This window comes from Saimiri boliviensis, chromosome 12 (assembly GCF_048565385.1).
Source record: "Saimiri boliviensis isolate mSaiBol1 chromosome 12, mSaiBol1.pri, whole genome shotgun sequence".
Lineage (NCBI taxonomy): Eukaryota > Metazoa > Chordata > Mammalia > Primates > Cebidae > Saimiri > Saimiri boliviensis.
The window spans coordinates 16705401-16723979 of NC_133460.1; the positions used below are offsets into that span (position 1 = coordinate 16705401).

At 48.1% G+C, this 18579-nt stretch overlaps 1 protein-coding gene across 3 annotated transcripts in view; it reads left to right on the top strand.

The window, feature by feature from the left end:
* Positions 1-18579, top strand: part of GGA2 (golgi associated, gamma adaptin ear containing, ARF binding protein 2) — a 40565-nt gene that overhangs the window by 3383 nt on the left and 18603 nt on the right. For 2 of the 3 annotated variants that reach the window (XR_005581762.2, XM_039478118.2), the window contains exons 2-8: positions 7442-7526; positions 8802-8877; positions 9718-9816; positions 11265-11388; positions 14836-14939; positions 16316-16396; positions 16961-17098. Coding sequence is in view for 2 of the 3 variants with exons in the window: in XM_039478118.2 (XP_039334052.2) it covers positions 7442-7526; positions 8802-8877; positions 9718-9816; positions 11265-11388; positions 14836-14939; positions 16316-16396; positions 16961-17098 (707 nt within the window). In the remaining variant the exon portion in view is untranslated. Of the gene's footprint in view, positions 1-1718; positions 6535-7441; positions 7527-8801; positions 8878-9717; positions 9817-11264; positions 11389-14835; positions 14940-16315; positions 16397-16960; positions 17099-18579 lie in introns of those variants that run through there. The other variant, XM_074381921.1, reaches the window with a different exon arrangement.

An 18579-nucleotide genomic window follows, 5' to 3' on the forward strand; every position in this document is an offset into this window, starting at 1 on the left:
GGCACCTACTTTGAACTGTAATTTGTCTGGGGAAGGCCAAGTAGAATAAATGTGTCAGGAGGGTGCAGCCAGTGGCCTCAGCCGTTTTTCATGAGGCTTGTATGTGGAAGGAGGGAGAGGGTAGCAAGAGGGAATTTAGGAGTAAAGGAGATTGTTTTAGCAGAGGAGGACATGTGAGCCCCTCTTCATGCTGATGCCTCTTTGGGGAGCTGCCCATCCCTGATTCTGGGTCCAGTGTCCCATCCATTGCAGAGGGGCCTGAAGGTGCTGAAGGAGCTCAGAGCCAGTGCAAAAAGAAGGGACCTGGCCTCACAGAGAGGAAGGATACCTTCTGTTTTTCTGACTCTCTGGGGAAGGAGATCAAGATGACTGCACATGCAAACAAGGTTTTCAGTGCCACCACTGCCACCTCAGTATTAGGGCTGAAGTGGAACAGGGGACTTGAGGAAGGTGGGGAAGTGTGGGAGTGGCTGGTGAGGCAAACAGAAGGGGGCCCACCCGGACAGAGCTGGGTTTCTCAGCCTTTGCACTAGTGACATCTTGGGCCCGATAATTCTGTGTTGTAGGGGCTGACCTGTGCCGTATAGGAGGTTTAGTGGCATCCCTGGCCTAAAGCCACTGGATACCAAAGCTCACAACCTTCTTCCCAGTGGTGACAGCCAGAAACGTCACCAGATGTTACCACGTTTCCCCAGGGTTGGGTGGGATGGGATCACTCCTACCCATCTCCCCGCTGAGACCCTGAGTTAGGACTGTGGAGTGCTGACTGGACATCAGGAATGTGGGTTGCAGTCTTCATGGCTCTATTTGTTGTTTTTTTTTCTGGGAGTAGGAGCAGAGAAGGTGAACTGAACTGTGGATTAAGCCAGATTTGTTGGGGATGGAGGAACATTGGTGCTGTTATGAAGGGACGGAGGGTCATGGGATTGATGTTATGGCCAGGACGTGTGTGTAGTTGAAGGCAAATGCGCATGGGTCTGAGCTGGATGCAGTCAGCAGGAAGCAGAGTCTGAGGACTGGCCAACCTCAGGTCACTGGCCAAGCTCAGGTCTGCAGACAAGGCAGCTGTGTCTTTAAGATGGGAAGAGGGAAATAAAATCTCCCCTTAGTGTTGTCGAGAGGATCAAAGGCTTTAATATACAGAAAACACTTAAAATAGTGCCTTACTATGCTTGGTAGTAAGTGTCCAAGAAGCACTAGCTATTATCATTTGGACTTTATAGCTGCAAGTAACGGAAACTAACTCATACCCATACCTGCTTACCAAAAAAAGAAAAGGAAAGAAAGTCCCAGAGTAGGGGTGGGCCCAGTCCAGGAGCTCCGTGGTTCACTTCTTTGATTGAATTTTCTCTGCTTTGCTCTCCTCCCTGCTGCAGTCGCAGCAGAATTAATTTCATTTCCCCATTGATTTGCAAGATTTATTGTTCTTCTGCCTGTTGGCCTGGGCTTTGTGTCCACCTTGGCGTCAGCACGACCTGGGGGCATGAAATCTGAAGATGGGCAGACCTGGGGTAGGGCGGGGTGGGGTACAGTACCCAACCCAGAATCAAGGGTGGGGAGGGTGAATGGGGGACCTAGAATTGAGGAGAGGGGTTGTTCCCAGAGGAATATTGGAAGCTGTTACCGGAATCTCATGCCCTAAAAATACAAATGGCAGCGCCTGTGCAGTCTGTCAGTCAGTTCTGCGGGCTTTTTTTTTTTTTTTAACTTTATGTATTTTGGTCATTGTTCCACTTGACTGCAGAAATGAAAAGCCTTGACCAGGCGTGGTGGCTCACGCCTGTAATCCCAGCACTTTGGGAGGCCAAGGCAGGCGGATCACGAGGTCAAGAGATCGAGACCATCCTGGCCAACATGGTGAAATCCTGTCTCTACCGAAAATACAAAAATTAGCTGGGATTGATGGTGTGTGCCTGTAGTCTCAGCTACTCAAGAGGCTGAGGCAGGAGGTGGAGGTTGCAGTGAGCCGAGAGCTCGCCACTGCACTCCAGCCTGGTGACAGAGCTAGATTCCGTCTCAAGAAAAAAAAAGAAAAGCCTTAGATGCCTCATTGTATGGCTGTCCTAGGATCTATTTAGCTGGCTCCCTGTTGGTGGACATCTTAGGTTTTGCCAGCCTTGCGCTATTAAAAGCAGCACTTGGTCGTCTTGAGCTCCGGAATTCTAGCTCTGGTAGTGCTGCAACGGAGGTGGTGGCTTAGTAAGAGTTGGGTGCTCAGTAGATCTGTTTCTTCCTTCTGCTTGGTCCTACTCCCCGGTGATGTGTAGGGCATTCCCATGCTTGGTCTTGGAGATTTTCACATGTTCTGAATTGGATGATTGCTGTACTGAGTTGGATGGTTGTTCTAAGGGGCACATGTATCCCTTCGGAGGACAGAGTCCCCCTGCAGCGTGGACTGCTGAAGGATTGCAGTCTGCTCCTTGGGGTGACCACCTCCCCACAGCCTTGGGGATCCCCTTGCTAGCACAGGCGGCTGCTGGTGCCAGAGTCATGACCCTGGAGGTTGGTAGGCAGCTGTTGTGGGATGAGCCATTTCACTCACAGCCGGAGGTCTCAGCTGTTTTCTTAACACCTCTGGCTCTGAAGCACGCTTGAAATGAATCATACAAACACTGCTTTTAATGAGGAAATACATGGCAGCAGTGCTATTTCTTGGCACCCCTCTGTCCTGCTCAAGTGCCTGCTAAATAAACCACCTTGGAGTCTGGGATAGCCCAAAACAGAGATGGCATCCTCTGAGTTTCTGTCTGGCCCCTGGCTAGTCCTTGGAGCAGACTGGCATCAAACAGACCTGGGGTGGTTGTTGTGGCCAGTTCAGACCCAGCTGCTGGCCCTCTGAGGGTCATTTTTTGGAGCTGTTCTAGTCCTCTGAAATAGTTAGTGCAGGCTGGGATTATGTGTTTGGGAGCCCAGTTATTTCAGAACCAAAATAGCCGTCTCTCCATGTTATCAGTATGTCCAGTCAGCTGGCCAAACACTGCTTAGCAAAAGAGGAATCATTCATTCAGGAGGTACCTGCTGGCAACTCTTCTAGGTGCTGGAGCCCATGAGAGTGAATGGGACAGGCCTCCTTTTTGCCTTCCAGGAGTTTATGAGAAAGAAGATCAAGCTGGCTTCCAAGAGAGCCCTAACTTTGTCAAGGAACTGAAGACCTCATCTTGAGACTAGTAAGAAACATATCCAGGCTATGGAGCCAGGCCAGCCTGTGACTGAATTTTTGTTTCTGCCGTTCTGTTGCTTTGTGGCTGGGCAGGTTTCTTCGTCTGTAAAATGGTGTGGTGATTGTACCAACCTGGTGTTCTGAGGGCACCTGGCCCATAGTAGGTGCTTTTAAAAATGAAAATGATTACCGTTACTTTTGAGCCATGATAAATCTTGATTGAATCCTCATGATACAAGTTCTAGCAAATAAGAAACCTCCTTACATTTTATAGATTGTTTTTCTGCTTGGCCTTGGTTAAGGATTTGGAATGTTGTTTAACCTCAGAGAGGTTTTTTCTTTCTTTAAAAAAGCTGGTGCCTGTCAGTGCTGTGTCTCTCAGTTGCTAGCCAGGGAGGAGTGAGGGCTGGATTCTGAGGGGAGCTTGAGCTATGCTTCCTGTCCTCTCCCCGCCTCTCCTGTTCTCGCCCTTCAGGTCCAATCACATGCTGAGGTCAGAATTCTTTTGAGGTGTTAACCTTGACCTTGTAGTGAACTGAATCTGAAGCTTAAATGGTATAGACTTTAGGTGATTCAGATACAGAATCTCTGAGAATCACTGCTTTAAATAATTTATTTGATGACTTTCTGTTTCGTGCCTATGAGTAAGGCACTGTAGGGAAGATACGGCGTCTGTCCTCAAGGTTTTATTCTCTTTAGGTAGGACCAGACATGTCTAAATGTAAAAGCCAGAGACTGTATCTAATAATAAACAATTATCCTTTATAGACTGCTTACTAAGCATTTTAGATACCGTCTCCTTTAAATCATATGACAGTCCCATGAGGAAGGTACTGTTTTCCTTATTTTATTTTTTTATTTGTAGAGATGGGGCCTCACCATGTTGCCCAAGCTCGTCACTCACTCCTGGGCTCAGGCGATCCTCCTACCTTGGCCTCCCAAAGTACTGGGGTTACAGGCCAGGCATGAGATACTGTGCCCAGACCTTTTTTTTTGAGACAGAGTCTCACTCTGTTACCCAGGCTTGGGTACAGTGGCACTATCTCGGCTCACTGAGACCTCCACCTCCTGAGTTCAAGTAATTCTTCTGTTTCAGCCTCCTGAGTAGCTGGGGTTACAGGCACCACCACCCCACCACGCCCAGCTAATTTTTGTATTTTTAGTAGAGATGGGGTTTCACCATGTTGGCCAGGCTGGTCTTGAACTCCTGACCTCAGGCGATCTACCTGCCTAGACCTCCCAAAGTGCTGGGATTACAGGTGTGAGCCACCGAACCCGGCTGACTATTTTTATTACTGTTTTTGAGACAGGGTCTCATTCTGTCCCTCCAGGCAGGAGTGCAGTGGCACAATCATAGCTCACTGCAGCCTTGACCTCCTGGGCTCAAGTGATCCTCCTGAGTAGCTAGGATTGTAGGTGTGTGCCACCATGCCTGGCTGTTTTTTTTTATTTTAGTAGAGACAGAGGGTTTCACCGTGTTGCCCAGGCTGGACTCCAACTCCTGAGCTCAGGCAGTCCACCCACCTCAGCCTCCCAAAGTGTTAGGTTTATAGGCGTGAGCCACTGCGTCTGGCCACCTGGATAATTTTTTTAAAAATGTATAGAGATTGGGTTCTGTTAGGTTGCTCAGGCTGGTCTTGACCTCCTAGGCTCAAACAATCCTCCTGCCTTGGCTTCCCAAAGTGCTGGGATTATAGGTATGAGTTGCAGTGCCTTGCCCTATTTTCTTTATTTTATAGTTGAGGAAACTGAGGCTCAGAGAGTCCCAAGTACATGTGACTAGTAAGGGGTGTAGCTGGAGATCCCTATCGGAGAAGGGGCAGATAAAATGTCTGTTCAGAAGAGGAAGAGACAGCTTCTGTTTTTTGGGGGACAGGAGCTAAAGAGGTCAGAGAAGTCTTTAGGGTGGAATTTGAATTGGGACTCAATGGTGCATAGGATTTTAAGATATGGAACCTGGGAAAAGAGCTTGGGCGGGGCAGGGAGGAGAATATAGGAATCAATCACTGATTCCTCCCTCACCCTTGTGTTCTCTTTTCACTTAGAAAGGTGTCAGTAGGCAGGAAGATGGTGATTATCTGTCCATTGACTCTCCCTATTGAGACGTATGACTTCCATGTGACATAAATGTGACTGCAGTCAGGAAAAGTTCAGCTCTGACTGTGCAGCGTTGAGTAATCAGAGGGAGAAGCAGTAGGGCTGGTGCAGTGGGAGGGAGTTTTCTGCAGGAGCTGGAAATTCAGATGGGTCTGGAAGAATATGGATAGGGCGCTGAGAGGCACAGAGCGGACACTTGGGCCAGAAGAAGAACAACGTCAGAAGTAGTCAGAATTACGGCCCTGAGAAGTAGCGCCTCATTTCCAGCGCCTAAAAGAGCTGCTCTGTCAGAACCAGTTTGGCAGGCCAGGACAGGATGGCCAGAGGGGAGATGGAAGGGTTGTGTTTTAAGTTTGATTTACTTGCTTTTGTTTTTGTTTGAGACAGGGTCTTGCGCTGCAGCCCAGGCTGGAGTGGAGTGGCGTGATCTTGGCTCACTGCAGCCTTAGCCTCCTGAGCTTAAGCAATCCTCCCACTTCAGCTTCCTGAGTAGCTATGACTACAGTCACATGCTACCATGCCCAGCTGATTTTTTTCTTTTGTTTTTGAGACGGAGTCTTGCTCTGTTGCCCAAGCTAGAATGCAGTGGTACGATCTCGGCTCACTGCAGTGTCCGCCTCCTGGGTTCAAGTGATTCTCCTGCCTCAGCCTCGAAAGTAGCTGGTATTACAGGCACCCACCACCACACCTGGCTAATTTTTGTATTTTTAGTAGAGACGGGGTCACCATCTTAGCCAGGCCGGTCTTGAACCCCTGACCTTGTGATCCACACACCTTCGCCTTCCTCTCAAAGTGTTTGGATTACAGTCATGAGCCACCATGCTGGCCTTTTTTTTTTTTTTTTTTTTTGAGATGGAGTCTCACTGTTTCCCAGGCTCAGTGCAGTGGTGCCATCTCAGCTCACTGCAACCTCCAACTCCTAGGTTCAAGTCTTTCTCCTGCCTCAGCTGCCTTAGTAGCTGGGATTACAGGAACACTCCACCATGCCCAGCTAGTTTTGGCATTTTTAGTAGAGATGAGGTTTCACTGTGTTGGCAAGGCTGGTCTCAAACTCCTGACCTCAAGTGATTCACCTGCCTTGGCCTCCAAAAGTGTTGGGATTATAGGCGTGAGCCATCATGCCTGGTCTTAACTTTTTTTTTTTTTTTTGCGACAGAGGCTTGCTCTATCGCCAGGCACCAGGCTAGAGTGCAGTGGTGCGATCTCGGCTCGCTGCAACCTTCACCTCCCAGGTTCAAGCAGTTCTGCCTCAGCTTCCCGTGTAGCTGGGACTACAGGTGTGCGCCACCATGCCCAGATAATTTTTTTTTAATTTTATTTTAGTAGAGACGGGGTTTCACTATGTTGGCCAGGATGGGTCTCAATCTCTTGACCTCGTGGTCCACCTGCCTCGGCCTCCCAAAGTGCTGGGATTACAGGCATGAGCCACTGTGGCTGCCACTGGAAGTTTTATGAACAGGCAGGATGGTATTCCTTCTGGTGGTGTGTTCCTGTCTTCCTATCACACAGCTGAGACACTTCTAGGTGGCCTTTCCAATTCCAGCTTCTGTCTCTGCTTGTTGCAGGCCAGTTGGGGGCATCCTGACTCAGATAATACCCAAGCCAACCTCTGCACTAGAAGTGGAGCTGCTTTCAGGGGAATAGCTTGTTAATTTTTTTGGAGACAGTCTCCCTCTGTCGCCCAGGCTGGAGTGCAGTGGCACAATCTCAGTTCACTGCAGCCTCCACTTCCCAAGTTAAGCGATTCTTTTGCCTCAGCCTCTCAAGTAGCTGGGATTACAGGGATGCATTACCACACCTGGCTAATTTTTTTGTATTTTTAGTAGAGCCGGGGTTTCATCATGTTGGTTAGGCTGGTCTCAAACTCCTGACCTCAAATGATCTGCCCACCTCAGCCTCCCAAAATGCTGGGATTACAGGCATGAGCCATTGTGCCCAGCCAGCTTGCTAGTTAATTTGCTTGTTCATTCAGTCAGCAAATACTCAGTAAGGGCATACCATGTGCCCAGCACTGTGCTGGATGGTGGTGGGCAGTGCAGGCACAATTCCTCTCCTTTTGGCTGTCTGTCCACTGGTCTGCTCCTGTAGAGCTGTGATAAGACAGCCCTTGGCTGCTGTGTATATGGGGAGGGTTGTAAATTTCTTCTTCTTATGCATTCTCTAACTTTATTATTTATTTGACAGACAAAGCCACAGACCCAAGCATGTCGGAACAGGATTGGTCAGCTATCCAGAATTTCTGTGAGCAGGTGAACACTGACCCCAATGGGTAAGGTGACTTCTCACACACATAGTTGACTCCGGGGTGTAGAGTGTAGAACTTTGTCTCTCCAGATTCTTTTAGAGTTAAGCTCTCTAGGCAAGGCTCGGTGGCTCATGCTTATAATCCCAGCACTTTGGAAGACCAAGGCGGGAGGATTGCTTGAGCCCAGGAGTTTGAGACCACTCTTGGTGGCAGAGTGAGACCCTGTCTCAAAAACATAAAAATACAGTCAGGCTGGCATTCATTCTCTTGTTTTCCTCTATAATCCTGAAAATATTATTTTTCTAAAATTATCAAGTTCATGTTTTTTTAAAAAAAAAAAAAAAACAGAATAGTTCATTTGCAATTGGCAGTTATAAATTTTAAATAGTGTTATAAAACACTAATGCTGAAGAGAACTCTGAATGTTACTGATAGAATGTCACCACATTACCTAATTAAAAGAGATCTGTGTATTCTCCACCATTTAAATGTAATCTTAAGAAAAAGGAAAAGGGGAAGGTTTTATTGAATTCTGTTTCCAAAGCAACTGGATAGAACCTGAAGAATCAAGTGAGTCATCCAGATTTTTTTTTTTCTTTTCTTTTTGTTTTTGTTTGAGACAGAGTCTTGCTTTGTCACCCAGACTAGAGTGATCGGTGCCATCTCGGCTCACTGCAGTTTCCACCTCCCGGGTGATCCTCCTGCCTCAGCCTCCTGAGTAGCTGGGATTGCAGGCATGCACCACCGCACCTGGCTAATTTTTATAGTTTTTAGTGGAGATGGGATTTCACCCCGTTGGCCAGGCTGGTCTCGAACTCGTGACCACAGGTGATCCACCTGCCTTGGCCTCCCAAAGTGCTGGGATTACAGGCATGACCCACTGTGCCCAGCCCATCCAGATGTTTAATCTGTGTGGTGCCACATATTTGGCCAGTTTGAGCCGAGTTTGATCACACTTTCTGCTCTAGCATTCCCTGGGCATTTATTACAGACAAAGAGGGCCTGTGCTGCTCTGGTTCTGTGTGGGCCTGGGCTGGGACTGACAGCTTGGAATTTGGGGTCTGGGGGTTGGCTGAGGGGAGGGCAGTGTGCCCTGGGCAGGAGGAGTACTTTGGGTGCTTTAGGTGCAACCAGCGTGGGTGGGAAGTGGCCTCCTCGTGGGCTTTGTATCAGGCACACTACACCTCTGCTTTGGGACACCAGCCCCTGTGAGAAAAGTGGCTTTACTGAGCATGCCCAGCCACTTGGTTTAGTTTCCTCTTGCCTGCCCAGAGTCTAGGTCTTTTTGTTTCCCTGTAGCCCCACACACGCGCCATGGCTACTGGCCCACAAGATCCAGTCTCCGCAAGAGAAGGAAGCTCTTTATGCCTTAACGGTGAGTATGGCTTGCCTTGTAGCCTAAGCTTTCCTGTCCTGGTGCTGGAGAGAGCTGAGAGGCACTTTGCTTCCACCCAGGTCCTTTTCACTGGGGCAGGGAGGTCCCCTGAAAGGTTCACGATCACAGCAGGTTGGAGGAGGGAGTTCCGGCCAAGGGTCCCCATCCTTCTTTCTCATCTTTCTCATCTGTTTCTTGAGGGCAGCATTGAGTCTGCTGTGGGAGAAGGAAAGGAAGGTTTTACTTTCATCTGCCCTTTTAAACCAGGGCTGGCAAGTTCATGTGCCCTGTCTGAAGAGGGCAGCTATAGCAGAGGGCCTGCTGGCCGTTGGCAGGTGTGAGTGTGGGCCCAGGAGTGCTAGTTTAGGTCTTTGTATGTATTTGATGTTTAGATGCTGGTGACTAATTTGCAGTGTTGAAAGCCTCAGTATGGACCAGAGGAGGGGTCTGTAGGCCCAGCTTGCCTCTTGAGTACCAGTGTATGACATCTGGCTGGTCTTGGACACTGGATACGTGATTTCAGCCTCTGGGAATGAGTTGGTTCTTGGGCCACTTTTATCTCCCAAACGGTCTCCTTAAGAGGTGGGGTGACCTCAGGGTTTGACATACCCTACTAAGCTATTGCCTGGGCATAAACCCCAGGCAATTAAAGCAAGATTGAACAGAAGACATTTTTTTCTTGATCTGAAAATGTCCTTTTCATTAAAACTCAGTGTCCTCATAGGTTTGAGGCAGGGTTAGCCATGGTTCCAGCGCAGTCACCAGCAAGTGGTTACCAGTCAGGAGAGGAGCCTGGGACCACTGGCTTTCCACCTTCTCATGGGGGTTCTGTGTTTGCAGGTGCTGGAGATGTGCATGAACCACTGTGGGGAGAAGTTTCACGGCGAGGTGGCCAAATTCCGTTTCCTGAACGAGCTCATCAAAGTGTTGTCCCCAAAGGTGAGTACCTGGGCTTGGCTCTGCGCACTGTGCTACACCTGTGCCCACCATCAAACTCCTGGCGCCCCCCTCAGGCCAGAGGCAGGCTCATTCATGGACAAAACCCCCTCCTGCCTGTGAAAGCGCACCCCTCTCCAAGCTCCGGGAAGAGGCTTTGCTCATCAGCTGCCCCTTGCTGTTAGCATTTTCACATTTCCCCTTTCAGAAGGCCTGTGGGACATGTGGCCTAGAGGAGATGAGGAACTCCAGCTTGGAGGCACAGGGCCCTGGTAGAGACAGTGAGAGATCCCAGGGGTGGCCTGAAGTTTCCTGTCACCTCCTGCCTTGTCCTCCATACCTGGCCTCCTGGCACCTGTCTTAGCTTGTCCACTGTTAGGTAACCAGCATTGAACCCTGCCTTGCTGTGTTCCCACAACAGTGCTGACACTGACTGTGGGTCCTACAGTTCATTTTAGTTCTGCTACCCGGACCCCACATGATGGGGGCTCAGTGCTACTTAGGCTACCCCTGTTTCAGCTGCCAGCCATGAATGTCATGTGTCTTCAAGCTGCTGCATTTCTGCATCCCCAGCTGCAGATTCAGGGGTTCCTGTGCCCCCCACCCCTGACTGCCCCAGGTTCCATTATTCCCTGGAATGATTTACATACACAGTAAAGCACTGTACTTTTATCACTGTTTTAGCATAAAGGATATAACTGGAAGCAATACATAGGCAAAGTCTTGGTGGGGCAAGAGGGTACAGAGCTGCTGTGCCCACTCCTGGACGCTGAGCCTACGGTTCTTCCAACATAGGTTCAACTGAGAGGCTCTCTGAGCTACCTCGTTTCAGTGTTTTCATCTGAGTTTTTTGTTGTTGGTTTTTTTTGTTTTGTTTTGTTTTTTAAGATTTAGAATTGATTGTTGTTTTTTTTACACTCCGTGGGTAGAGATGTGGGGGCATGGGTCAGAGGATAGGGCTGAAAGTTTCTGCCCTCTGATCACAGGGTTGACCTCTCTGGAGTGGCCAGCCCTTGAAACTCTCCAAGCACTAACTAAGTCATTAGTGAAAACTCAGGTGCTCCCTGAGATTGTGTCTCTTGAATAACAAGACACTCCTGTGACTCAGGAAATTCCAAGGATTTTTGAAGTTCTGTGCCAGGAACGGAAACAAAGACCAAATTTTAGTATTCTTGTCCCAGCAAAAAATGATTGTCCCCAGTGGTGTAGAACAGGCTCTGACCGCAACCCCTTCATGGTGGGGTTTAGTGTTAATATTGTGGAGATCAATTCCTTGAATCCCAAGAAGGTCTCCGGGGCTGGGCACCAGATAGTGTGGCCTCAGTCTCTCCTCACACTCATACCACACCTCGGAGCTCATTTCTCTGGGCCTGAACAGCTACCTCTTTAGTTACAGTGTTGGTCTCCCAAATCCCTTCCAGCTCTAGAATTTTCTTTCCTTTTTATTTCAGTACCTGGGGTCCTGGGCCACAGAAAAAGTTAAAGGAAGAGTCATTGAAATACTCTTTAGTTGGACAGTATGGTTTCCTGAAGACGTCAAGATCCGAGACGCCTATCAGATGCTGAAGAAACAAGGTCTGACTTGTGCTACTGTGTCACGTCTCTCTTGACTGGGCCTGCATCCTCTCGCTTTTTTGTCTGCCTTATAATTTTTCATTGAAAGCTGGACTTCTTGTGTAAGACCATACTGAGGTAGAGGTAGAGTTTTGATTTTTTATTTTTTACACAATAAATCTTTTATCTACTTATCTTTAAAAGCCGCAGTACGGACCTTGAAAGATCATGTAGGGTTTGCTTTTCCCTGTTGCCTGGAAATCAGGAAATAACCACATGAGAAAAGTCAAACTACAAGTGACCTATGTCACTAAAGCCCTTATTTATCTTTAAAATTCTTGTTTGCTTAAAAACTAACCTTTTTAAAATTTTATTTTATTTTTTAATAGACAGAGTTTCGCTCTTATTGCCCAGGCTGGAGTGCAATGGTTCAATCCTGGCTGACTGCAACCTCTGCCTCCTGGGTTCAAGCGATTCTCCTGCCTCAGCCTCTTGAGTAGCTGGGATTACAGGTATCCACCACAACGCCTGGCTAATTTTTGTATTTTTAGTAGAGATAGTATTTCACCATGCTGGCCAGGCTGGTCTCAAACTCCTGACCTCAGGTGATTCACCTGCCTTGGGATTACAGGTGTGAGCTACTGTGCCCATGCCCAGCCTTCTTTATTCTTTCTTTCTTTTTTTTTGAGACAAGGTGTTGCCCCGGTAACCTAGGCTGGAGCACAGTGGTACAGTCATGGCTCACTGCAGCCTTGGCCTGTGGCCTCCAGCCATTCTCCTGCCTCAGCCTCCTAGCTGGGAATACAGGCGTGTGCCACCATACTCAGCTAATTTATTTATTTATTATTCTCCTCTCACCTCCACCCCAACACACACACACACACACACACACACACACACTCTCACACACTCTCACTCACTTGATCTCTTACACCAAATATTTTCGTTTTTTATAGAGACAAGGTCTTGCAATGTTGCCCACACTGGTCTTGAACTCCTGGGCTCAAATGATCCTTCTACTTCAGCCTCCTAGGTGTGAGCTACCACGCCCATCTTTAATCTCTTTTTCTGAAATAATGGAATCTTACGAAGTACAGATATAATGCTACATATGAACCAGAGTTTGAAAAATACTATTGTGATAAAAGTAACAATGTGCAGACACGTAATACTTTATAGTTAGAAAAGATCTTTCAATAATCATTTAGTAGATTGATTGATTGATTGATTTTTTTGAGACAGAGTCTCACTCTGTTGCCCATGCTGGAGTGCAGTGGTGTGATCTCCATTCACTGCAACCTCTGCCTCCTGGGTTCAAGTGATTCTCGTGCCTCAGCCTCCTGAGTAGCTGGAGTTACAGGCACTTGTCACCATGCCTGGCTAATTTTTTGTATTTTTAGTAGAGATGGGGTTTAACCGTGTTGCTCAAGCTGGTCTCAAACTCCTCTCAAATGATCTGCCTGCCTTGGCCTTCCGAAGTGCCGGGATTACAGGCGTGAGCCACTGCACTTGGCTGTGGATTTATTTTTGACACATACTCGTACACATTTATTGGAGTACAATGTGATATTTTGGTACATACATACAATGTGTTGTGATCAAATCAGGGTAATTAGCGTATCCGTCGGTGAAGTAAGGAGTTTTTCATCCCTGGAATTGGGTGGAACTTTCCTTCTTGTAGGCAGGATTTGAGCTGGGTGTGAGATTTGTTGTTGCTTTAGTTATCATATGAGACTGGAGATTCCTCTAGTGCAGGCGTCCCCAAGCTTTTTACACAGGGGGCCAGTTCACTGTCCCTCAGACCGTTGGAGGGCCGCCACATACTGTGCTCCTCTCACTCACCACCAATGAAAGAGGTGCCCCTTCCTGAAGTGCGGGGGGCCAGATAAATGGCCTCAGGGGGCCGGATAAATGGCCTCAGGGGGCCGCATGTGGCCTGCGGGCCGTAGTTTGGGGACGCCTGCTCTAGTGTTACCCTGTGTTTAGGCTGGGGGCTAGTTTGCTTGTTTTCTTTAGTATCTGTTCTCTCAGCTGTAAGTGTTCACTTTCCTCTGCACCTCAGAGAGGGCGTTTCTCCTTATTCTTGCCTCTCGTAGCAGTAGACAGCTGTCCCTTGTCATTCAGAGGGATGGGGTGGTGGGCGGGGCCAGTCTCTGTTCTGATTGAGCCTCGTTCATAGGCAGGCACTACATCATGGGTCTTGGTAGGATCTGTTTGTGATCCCTGCCCTCACTCCAGTGTAGATCCAGACCCAGGACATAATTCCTGCTCCTCTCCCAAGGGTTCTAGGGTTTGTTTTTTCTCCCCTCTTTTTTCTCTAGCTGCAGTGGGCTTCCACCAATGCCCTCAGAGCTGCAGGGTTTCTTACTCTTCTCCCCCTAACCCTGCCTTTAGGCCTTCCCACTGTTTTTGTGAGTCTCTGGAAAAGAGTTATTTGCTTCTTGTTGTGGCCTCCAGAAATTCTGTATTCTCTTGGTAACTCATACTGGCCTATAAACAATTTTTAAATAATTCTAGCTTAGTTACTGTTGGTATTGCCTCTTATCAGTCCTTGAAGGTTGTTTTTTTCCTTAGATTTCAGGTTACTTGGTTGTTGCCGCATGATCTGAGCTCTCTGATGGGTTCAGGGAATTTGTAGGCTCGACATGGTGGCTCACACCTGTGATCGCAGCACTTTAGGAGTCTGAGGTGGGAGAATCACTTGAGGCCAGGAGTTTGAGACCAGCCTGGGCAACATAGCAAGATCCCATCTCTACAAAAACAATTTTGAAAAAATTAGCTGGGTGTGGTGGTACCCACCTGTAGTCCCAGCGACTTGGGGGCCAAGGTGGAAGGATTGCTTGAGCCAGGAGTTTAAGGCTACGGTGAGCTGTGATCACACCACTGCACTCTACCTGGGAGACAGAGCAAGAATCTGTCTCAAATACAACAAAAATCTTGCGAATTTGCACATTTTCCAGTGTTTTGTTGTTGTCACGGTGGGAGTGATAGTTCCCACCTTTGTGTGTCCTGTTTGGAAGATGGAAATCTGAATTCCTTTTTATATCGGGCTCTTAAAAGAAGGAAGCCAGGTTCAGGAGGTACTGTTGTTTCCTTTCGCATGCACTCAGCATTTTTAGGAGCTTTGTCAGGGACCCTTCAGAAACTTTTGATCCCTGGGTGGTTATGTAGCTGGATAAACTAATCCATGTTTTTATCGCATAAGGCCCACAGACTGCAGACCTTCAGGACTGGCTCTTCTCTGATGTAGTGGGCTCTGATGTCCCAGCCCCTGTGGTGGTCCCTTGGATTCTCCTAAGAGATAATGCAAAACTTGATTCATACACTGGGTGTTGTCTTTGAAGGCTGTTGACTGTGCTTCCCTAGCATGGTATCAGGAACTGGCATTTCCGGACTTTATGCTGGATTCTGACTGAAGTTACTGGATTCCCCATATCAGTGTCTTAACTTTGTAAATTGCATTTTTAGGAATTATAAAACAAGACCCTAAACTACCAGTGGATAAAATCTTACCCCCACCATCTCCCTGGCCCAAGAGCTCCATCTTTGATGCTGATGAAGAAAAGTCCAAGGTGAGGAACCTGACCTATGTGGTGTCTGATGAGATCTTTTCTCTCAGGGACTGTGCACTAAATGCCCATTGATGCTTGAATCAGAGTATGGAGGGGGGCAGGTTACGTGGGTTCTCCTCTCCAGACAGGCCCTTAGGAGTGAGGTAGCAGAAGGTTTGGGTGCTTTCTTCCTGGATAAGTTGACCAATAAGGTGCTGGGTTCTTTGTGTCCTCTCCCTTATCTGCACAGCCTTCCTTGGGGAAAAAAGGTGCAAAAGGATAGCCCGTGGGGAGTGTGGGTGATGGGTCATGTCCTGTGTGGGTCTGGTGTTGGGGTGGGAACGGTGGAGAGACTGGATGCTCTGTGTTGGTTCAGCTCTGTCTCAGTGCCCGGGAGCCCGACCCTATCCATTTCCATTCTGTATGAACTCCCAAAACCGTTGTCCCTTGGACATCAGTATCTAGAGGGACAAGAAGAGGAAGGGAAGGTGGCCAAGACCCAGGGATAACGCTTGGTGCCTGTGAGTGGGGAAACCTTTGGCCTAGTGCTGGCAGTGCTTTTGGTCGTGACTATTCTTGGTCAGTTGCAAGGTCTAGTTCATGGAGCGTCGGAAGGCTACACACTATGTACTCATTTTTGCGTGGTATGCTCTGCCTGCTAACTGTACCCTCTCTCTGTACCCACTTCCTGAGCCTAGATAACTCTGTGGCCATCAGGTCCTTGTTGTTGGAATGAGCAAGGCTAGTCTAGGCTCTGGGCCGCCTTTCTCCCTGGCTCTCCTCCTGCTTGGTGCCTTAGGTGTGCAGAGGGTGGGAGGAGCTAGGGAGGAGGTGTGGTGTGACTTCTGAGAGAGAATCCTGTATCACCAGTCCTCATTGTCCCCACTTTTCTTGCAATCTATCTCACGAAGATTGAGTGACTTCTCTGTGCCAGGCATCCTGCTAGGCGTTGGAAATGAAGGGATGAACAAGATCACCAGGGTCTATTGAATTTTAGAGCACGTGGTCCAGGGCAACTACAGACCTAGTGCCCTTTTGGGCCAGAGAATTCTCTGTTGCTGGGGACTGTCTTGTGCACTGTAGGATGTACACAGCATTCTTGACTCTACCTGCCAGCTGCCAGTAGCACCCCCTCTCCAGCTGTGACAACCAAATTTCTCCAGACTTGGCCAGATGTCCCCTGAGAGAAGTAATCCCCCCAGCCCCCTACCCCATTGAAAACCAGGGGCATATTGGGACAGAGTGCCTGCATCATACTGTCATTGGGACCATTCGATGAGACAGTGTGTGTAAAATGTGTACGTTGTTGTTAGTGTTAACTCTTCTATTGCTGCTGCATCTGCTCTGGGCCTGAGGGACTTGTGGTCTCATCTACTCTTCCTTTTTACTCTCTCCAGCTTCTGACGAGGCTTCTGAAAAGCAGCCACCCCGAGGACCTTCAGGCTGCAAACCAGTTGATCAAGAATTTGGTCAAGGAGGTGGGCATTCTTCCAGTTGGTTCAGTAGAAGCAGCATTTTACAGAGGCTGAAGGACAGTGTGTATGAACCTATCTTTGAGGGGTGGAGAAAGAGTTGCCTGGGAGAAAGAGTGACTCCTACATAGCCCTGAGCCCTGGGGAACAGCCATAGGCTCCCTCGAGAGCAGCAAGGTGGTGATTAGAAGCAGAAATCCCACTGCCACACTTCTCAGCTGCCTTTGTCCATGCTGCTCAAAGCATTTCCTAGACACCAGCTTCAGTCCCAGCAACAGGTATTGGTACAGACAAAGTCCAGGTTTAGAAATCTCCTTTTCAGAAGGCTTGAGGCTGATGGCACAAAGGAGGAGGTCACGGTCAGCAGGCCTCAAAGTGCATATTCTTCCCCAGGAATTCTGGGCTTTTGAGTATTTTTTTCACCCATTGTGTGAGCACTCCCATGCGCTTAATAACGTCTTGCAGTTTCCCTGAGTGAGCTCTCTCAATAGTGACCCTTTCCCATCCCTTGTTGAGGCTTCCGCCAGGGTTTCTGCTCCCTCACTCCCATCCTCTTCTTCTTCCCAAAAGGAGCAAGAAAAATCGGAGAAGGTGTCCAAGAGGGTCAGTGCAGTGGAGGAAGTGCGAAGCCATGTGAAGGTACTGCAGGAGATGCTGAGCGTGTACCGCAGGCCAGGGCAGGCCCCGCCTGACCAGGAGGCCCTGCAGGTAATCTTCAGGTGTAACACAGGGGGCTGCACCTGTTCACTAAAGTAGACTCGAAATGCTTTCACCTGTATACATCCATGAAGCCGTCTCAGAGTGAAGATGGTAAACATACCTGACGCCTCCCAAAATGTCCTTATGCTGCTTTGTCCTCCCTCTGTCCCCTGCTTCCCCAGCCCCAGGCAGTTGCTAATTTGCTCTCTGTTCTGATTTGTTCCGATTGGCCGACAACTCCCAGACTCTTGTATAAATGGAATGATGGAGTACATAACCCTCTTTATTTTTGTCTGGTTTCTCAGTCTCGGTGGAGAGCCATTCACGTTGCTGTGTATAGTAGTAGTTTGTTTCTTGTTATTGCTGGGTACTGGCCCGTCGCCTGGATGTACCACGGCGTGTACCTATTGATGGACCTTGGCCTGTTTCCAGCTCTGGGTGGTTATGAATCACGCAGCTAGAAACAGTTGTGCACAGGATTTTGTGTGAACATATATTTTCATTTCTTGTGGGTAAATGTCTGGGATTACTAGGTCATAGGTTAAGTGTATATTTAACTTGTTAGGAAACAAAGTGGCTCAGCTATCTTCTAGCTTATGCACCATTTATAATCCTAACAGCAGCGTATGAGAGTTCGAGCTCCTCTGCATCTTGAGATCTTAGTTTTTAGATAGCATTCTGACTGAGATAATTAACATATCATGAAAGCAACCATCACACTTAGTTACAGAATATCTTAATCACCCCTAAAAAGAACCTTGTATCCATTAACAGTCATTCCCCCTTTCCCGAACTGCCCTTTCCCCTAGTCCCTGGTAACCACGGACCTACTTTCTGTCTCTCTGGATTTGCCTATTTGGATGCTTCGTCCAAGTGCAGTTACACAATACGTGGGCTTTCGTGTCTGCCTTCCTTTATGTAGCCTAATGTTTGCAGGTGCATCTACCTGGTAGCATGCGTCACTGCTCCATTCCTTTTCATGGCTGCACAGCGTTCCATTGTGTGGCTGTGCCACGTGTTGTTTCTCCATTTATCAGCTGATGGGCATTTGGGTTATTCTTGCTTTTTGGCTATTACAAATAGTGCCTTTGAATTATTCATTAGGAATAATGACTTTGAACTTTGTCCAAGATTTTGTGTGAACGTAAGTTTTAAATTCTCTTGGGTACCTACCTAGAAATGGAATTGCTGGATAGTGGGGCAACTCCGTATTTAACATTTTGAAGAACTGCCTTATTGTCTTCCAAAGTGGCTGTGCCATTTTACATTCCCGGCCACAATGTATCATTTCTAGTTCTCTGCCTCCTGCCAGCATTTGCTGTTGTCTTTTTGACTGGAGCCCTCCTGGAAGGTGTGAAGTGCTGTCTCATTGTAACTTTCTGTTTCTTGATGACTTACTTATTTCCTATGCTTATTGGCAGCCTTAGAAGGCCTGTTTGTGCAAACCCGTAGCCCATCTTTTGGATTGTCTTTTTATTTTTGAGTTACAA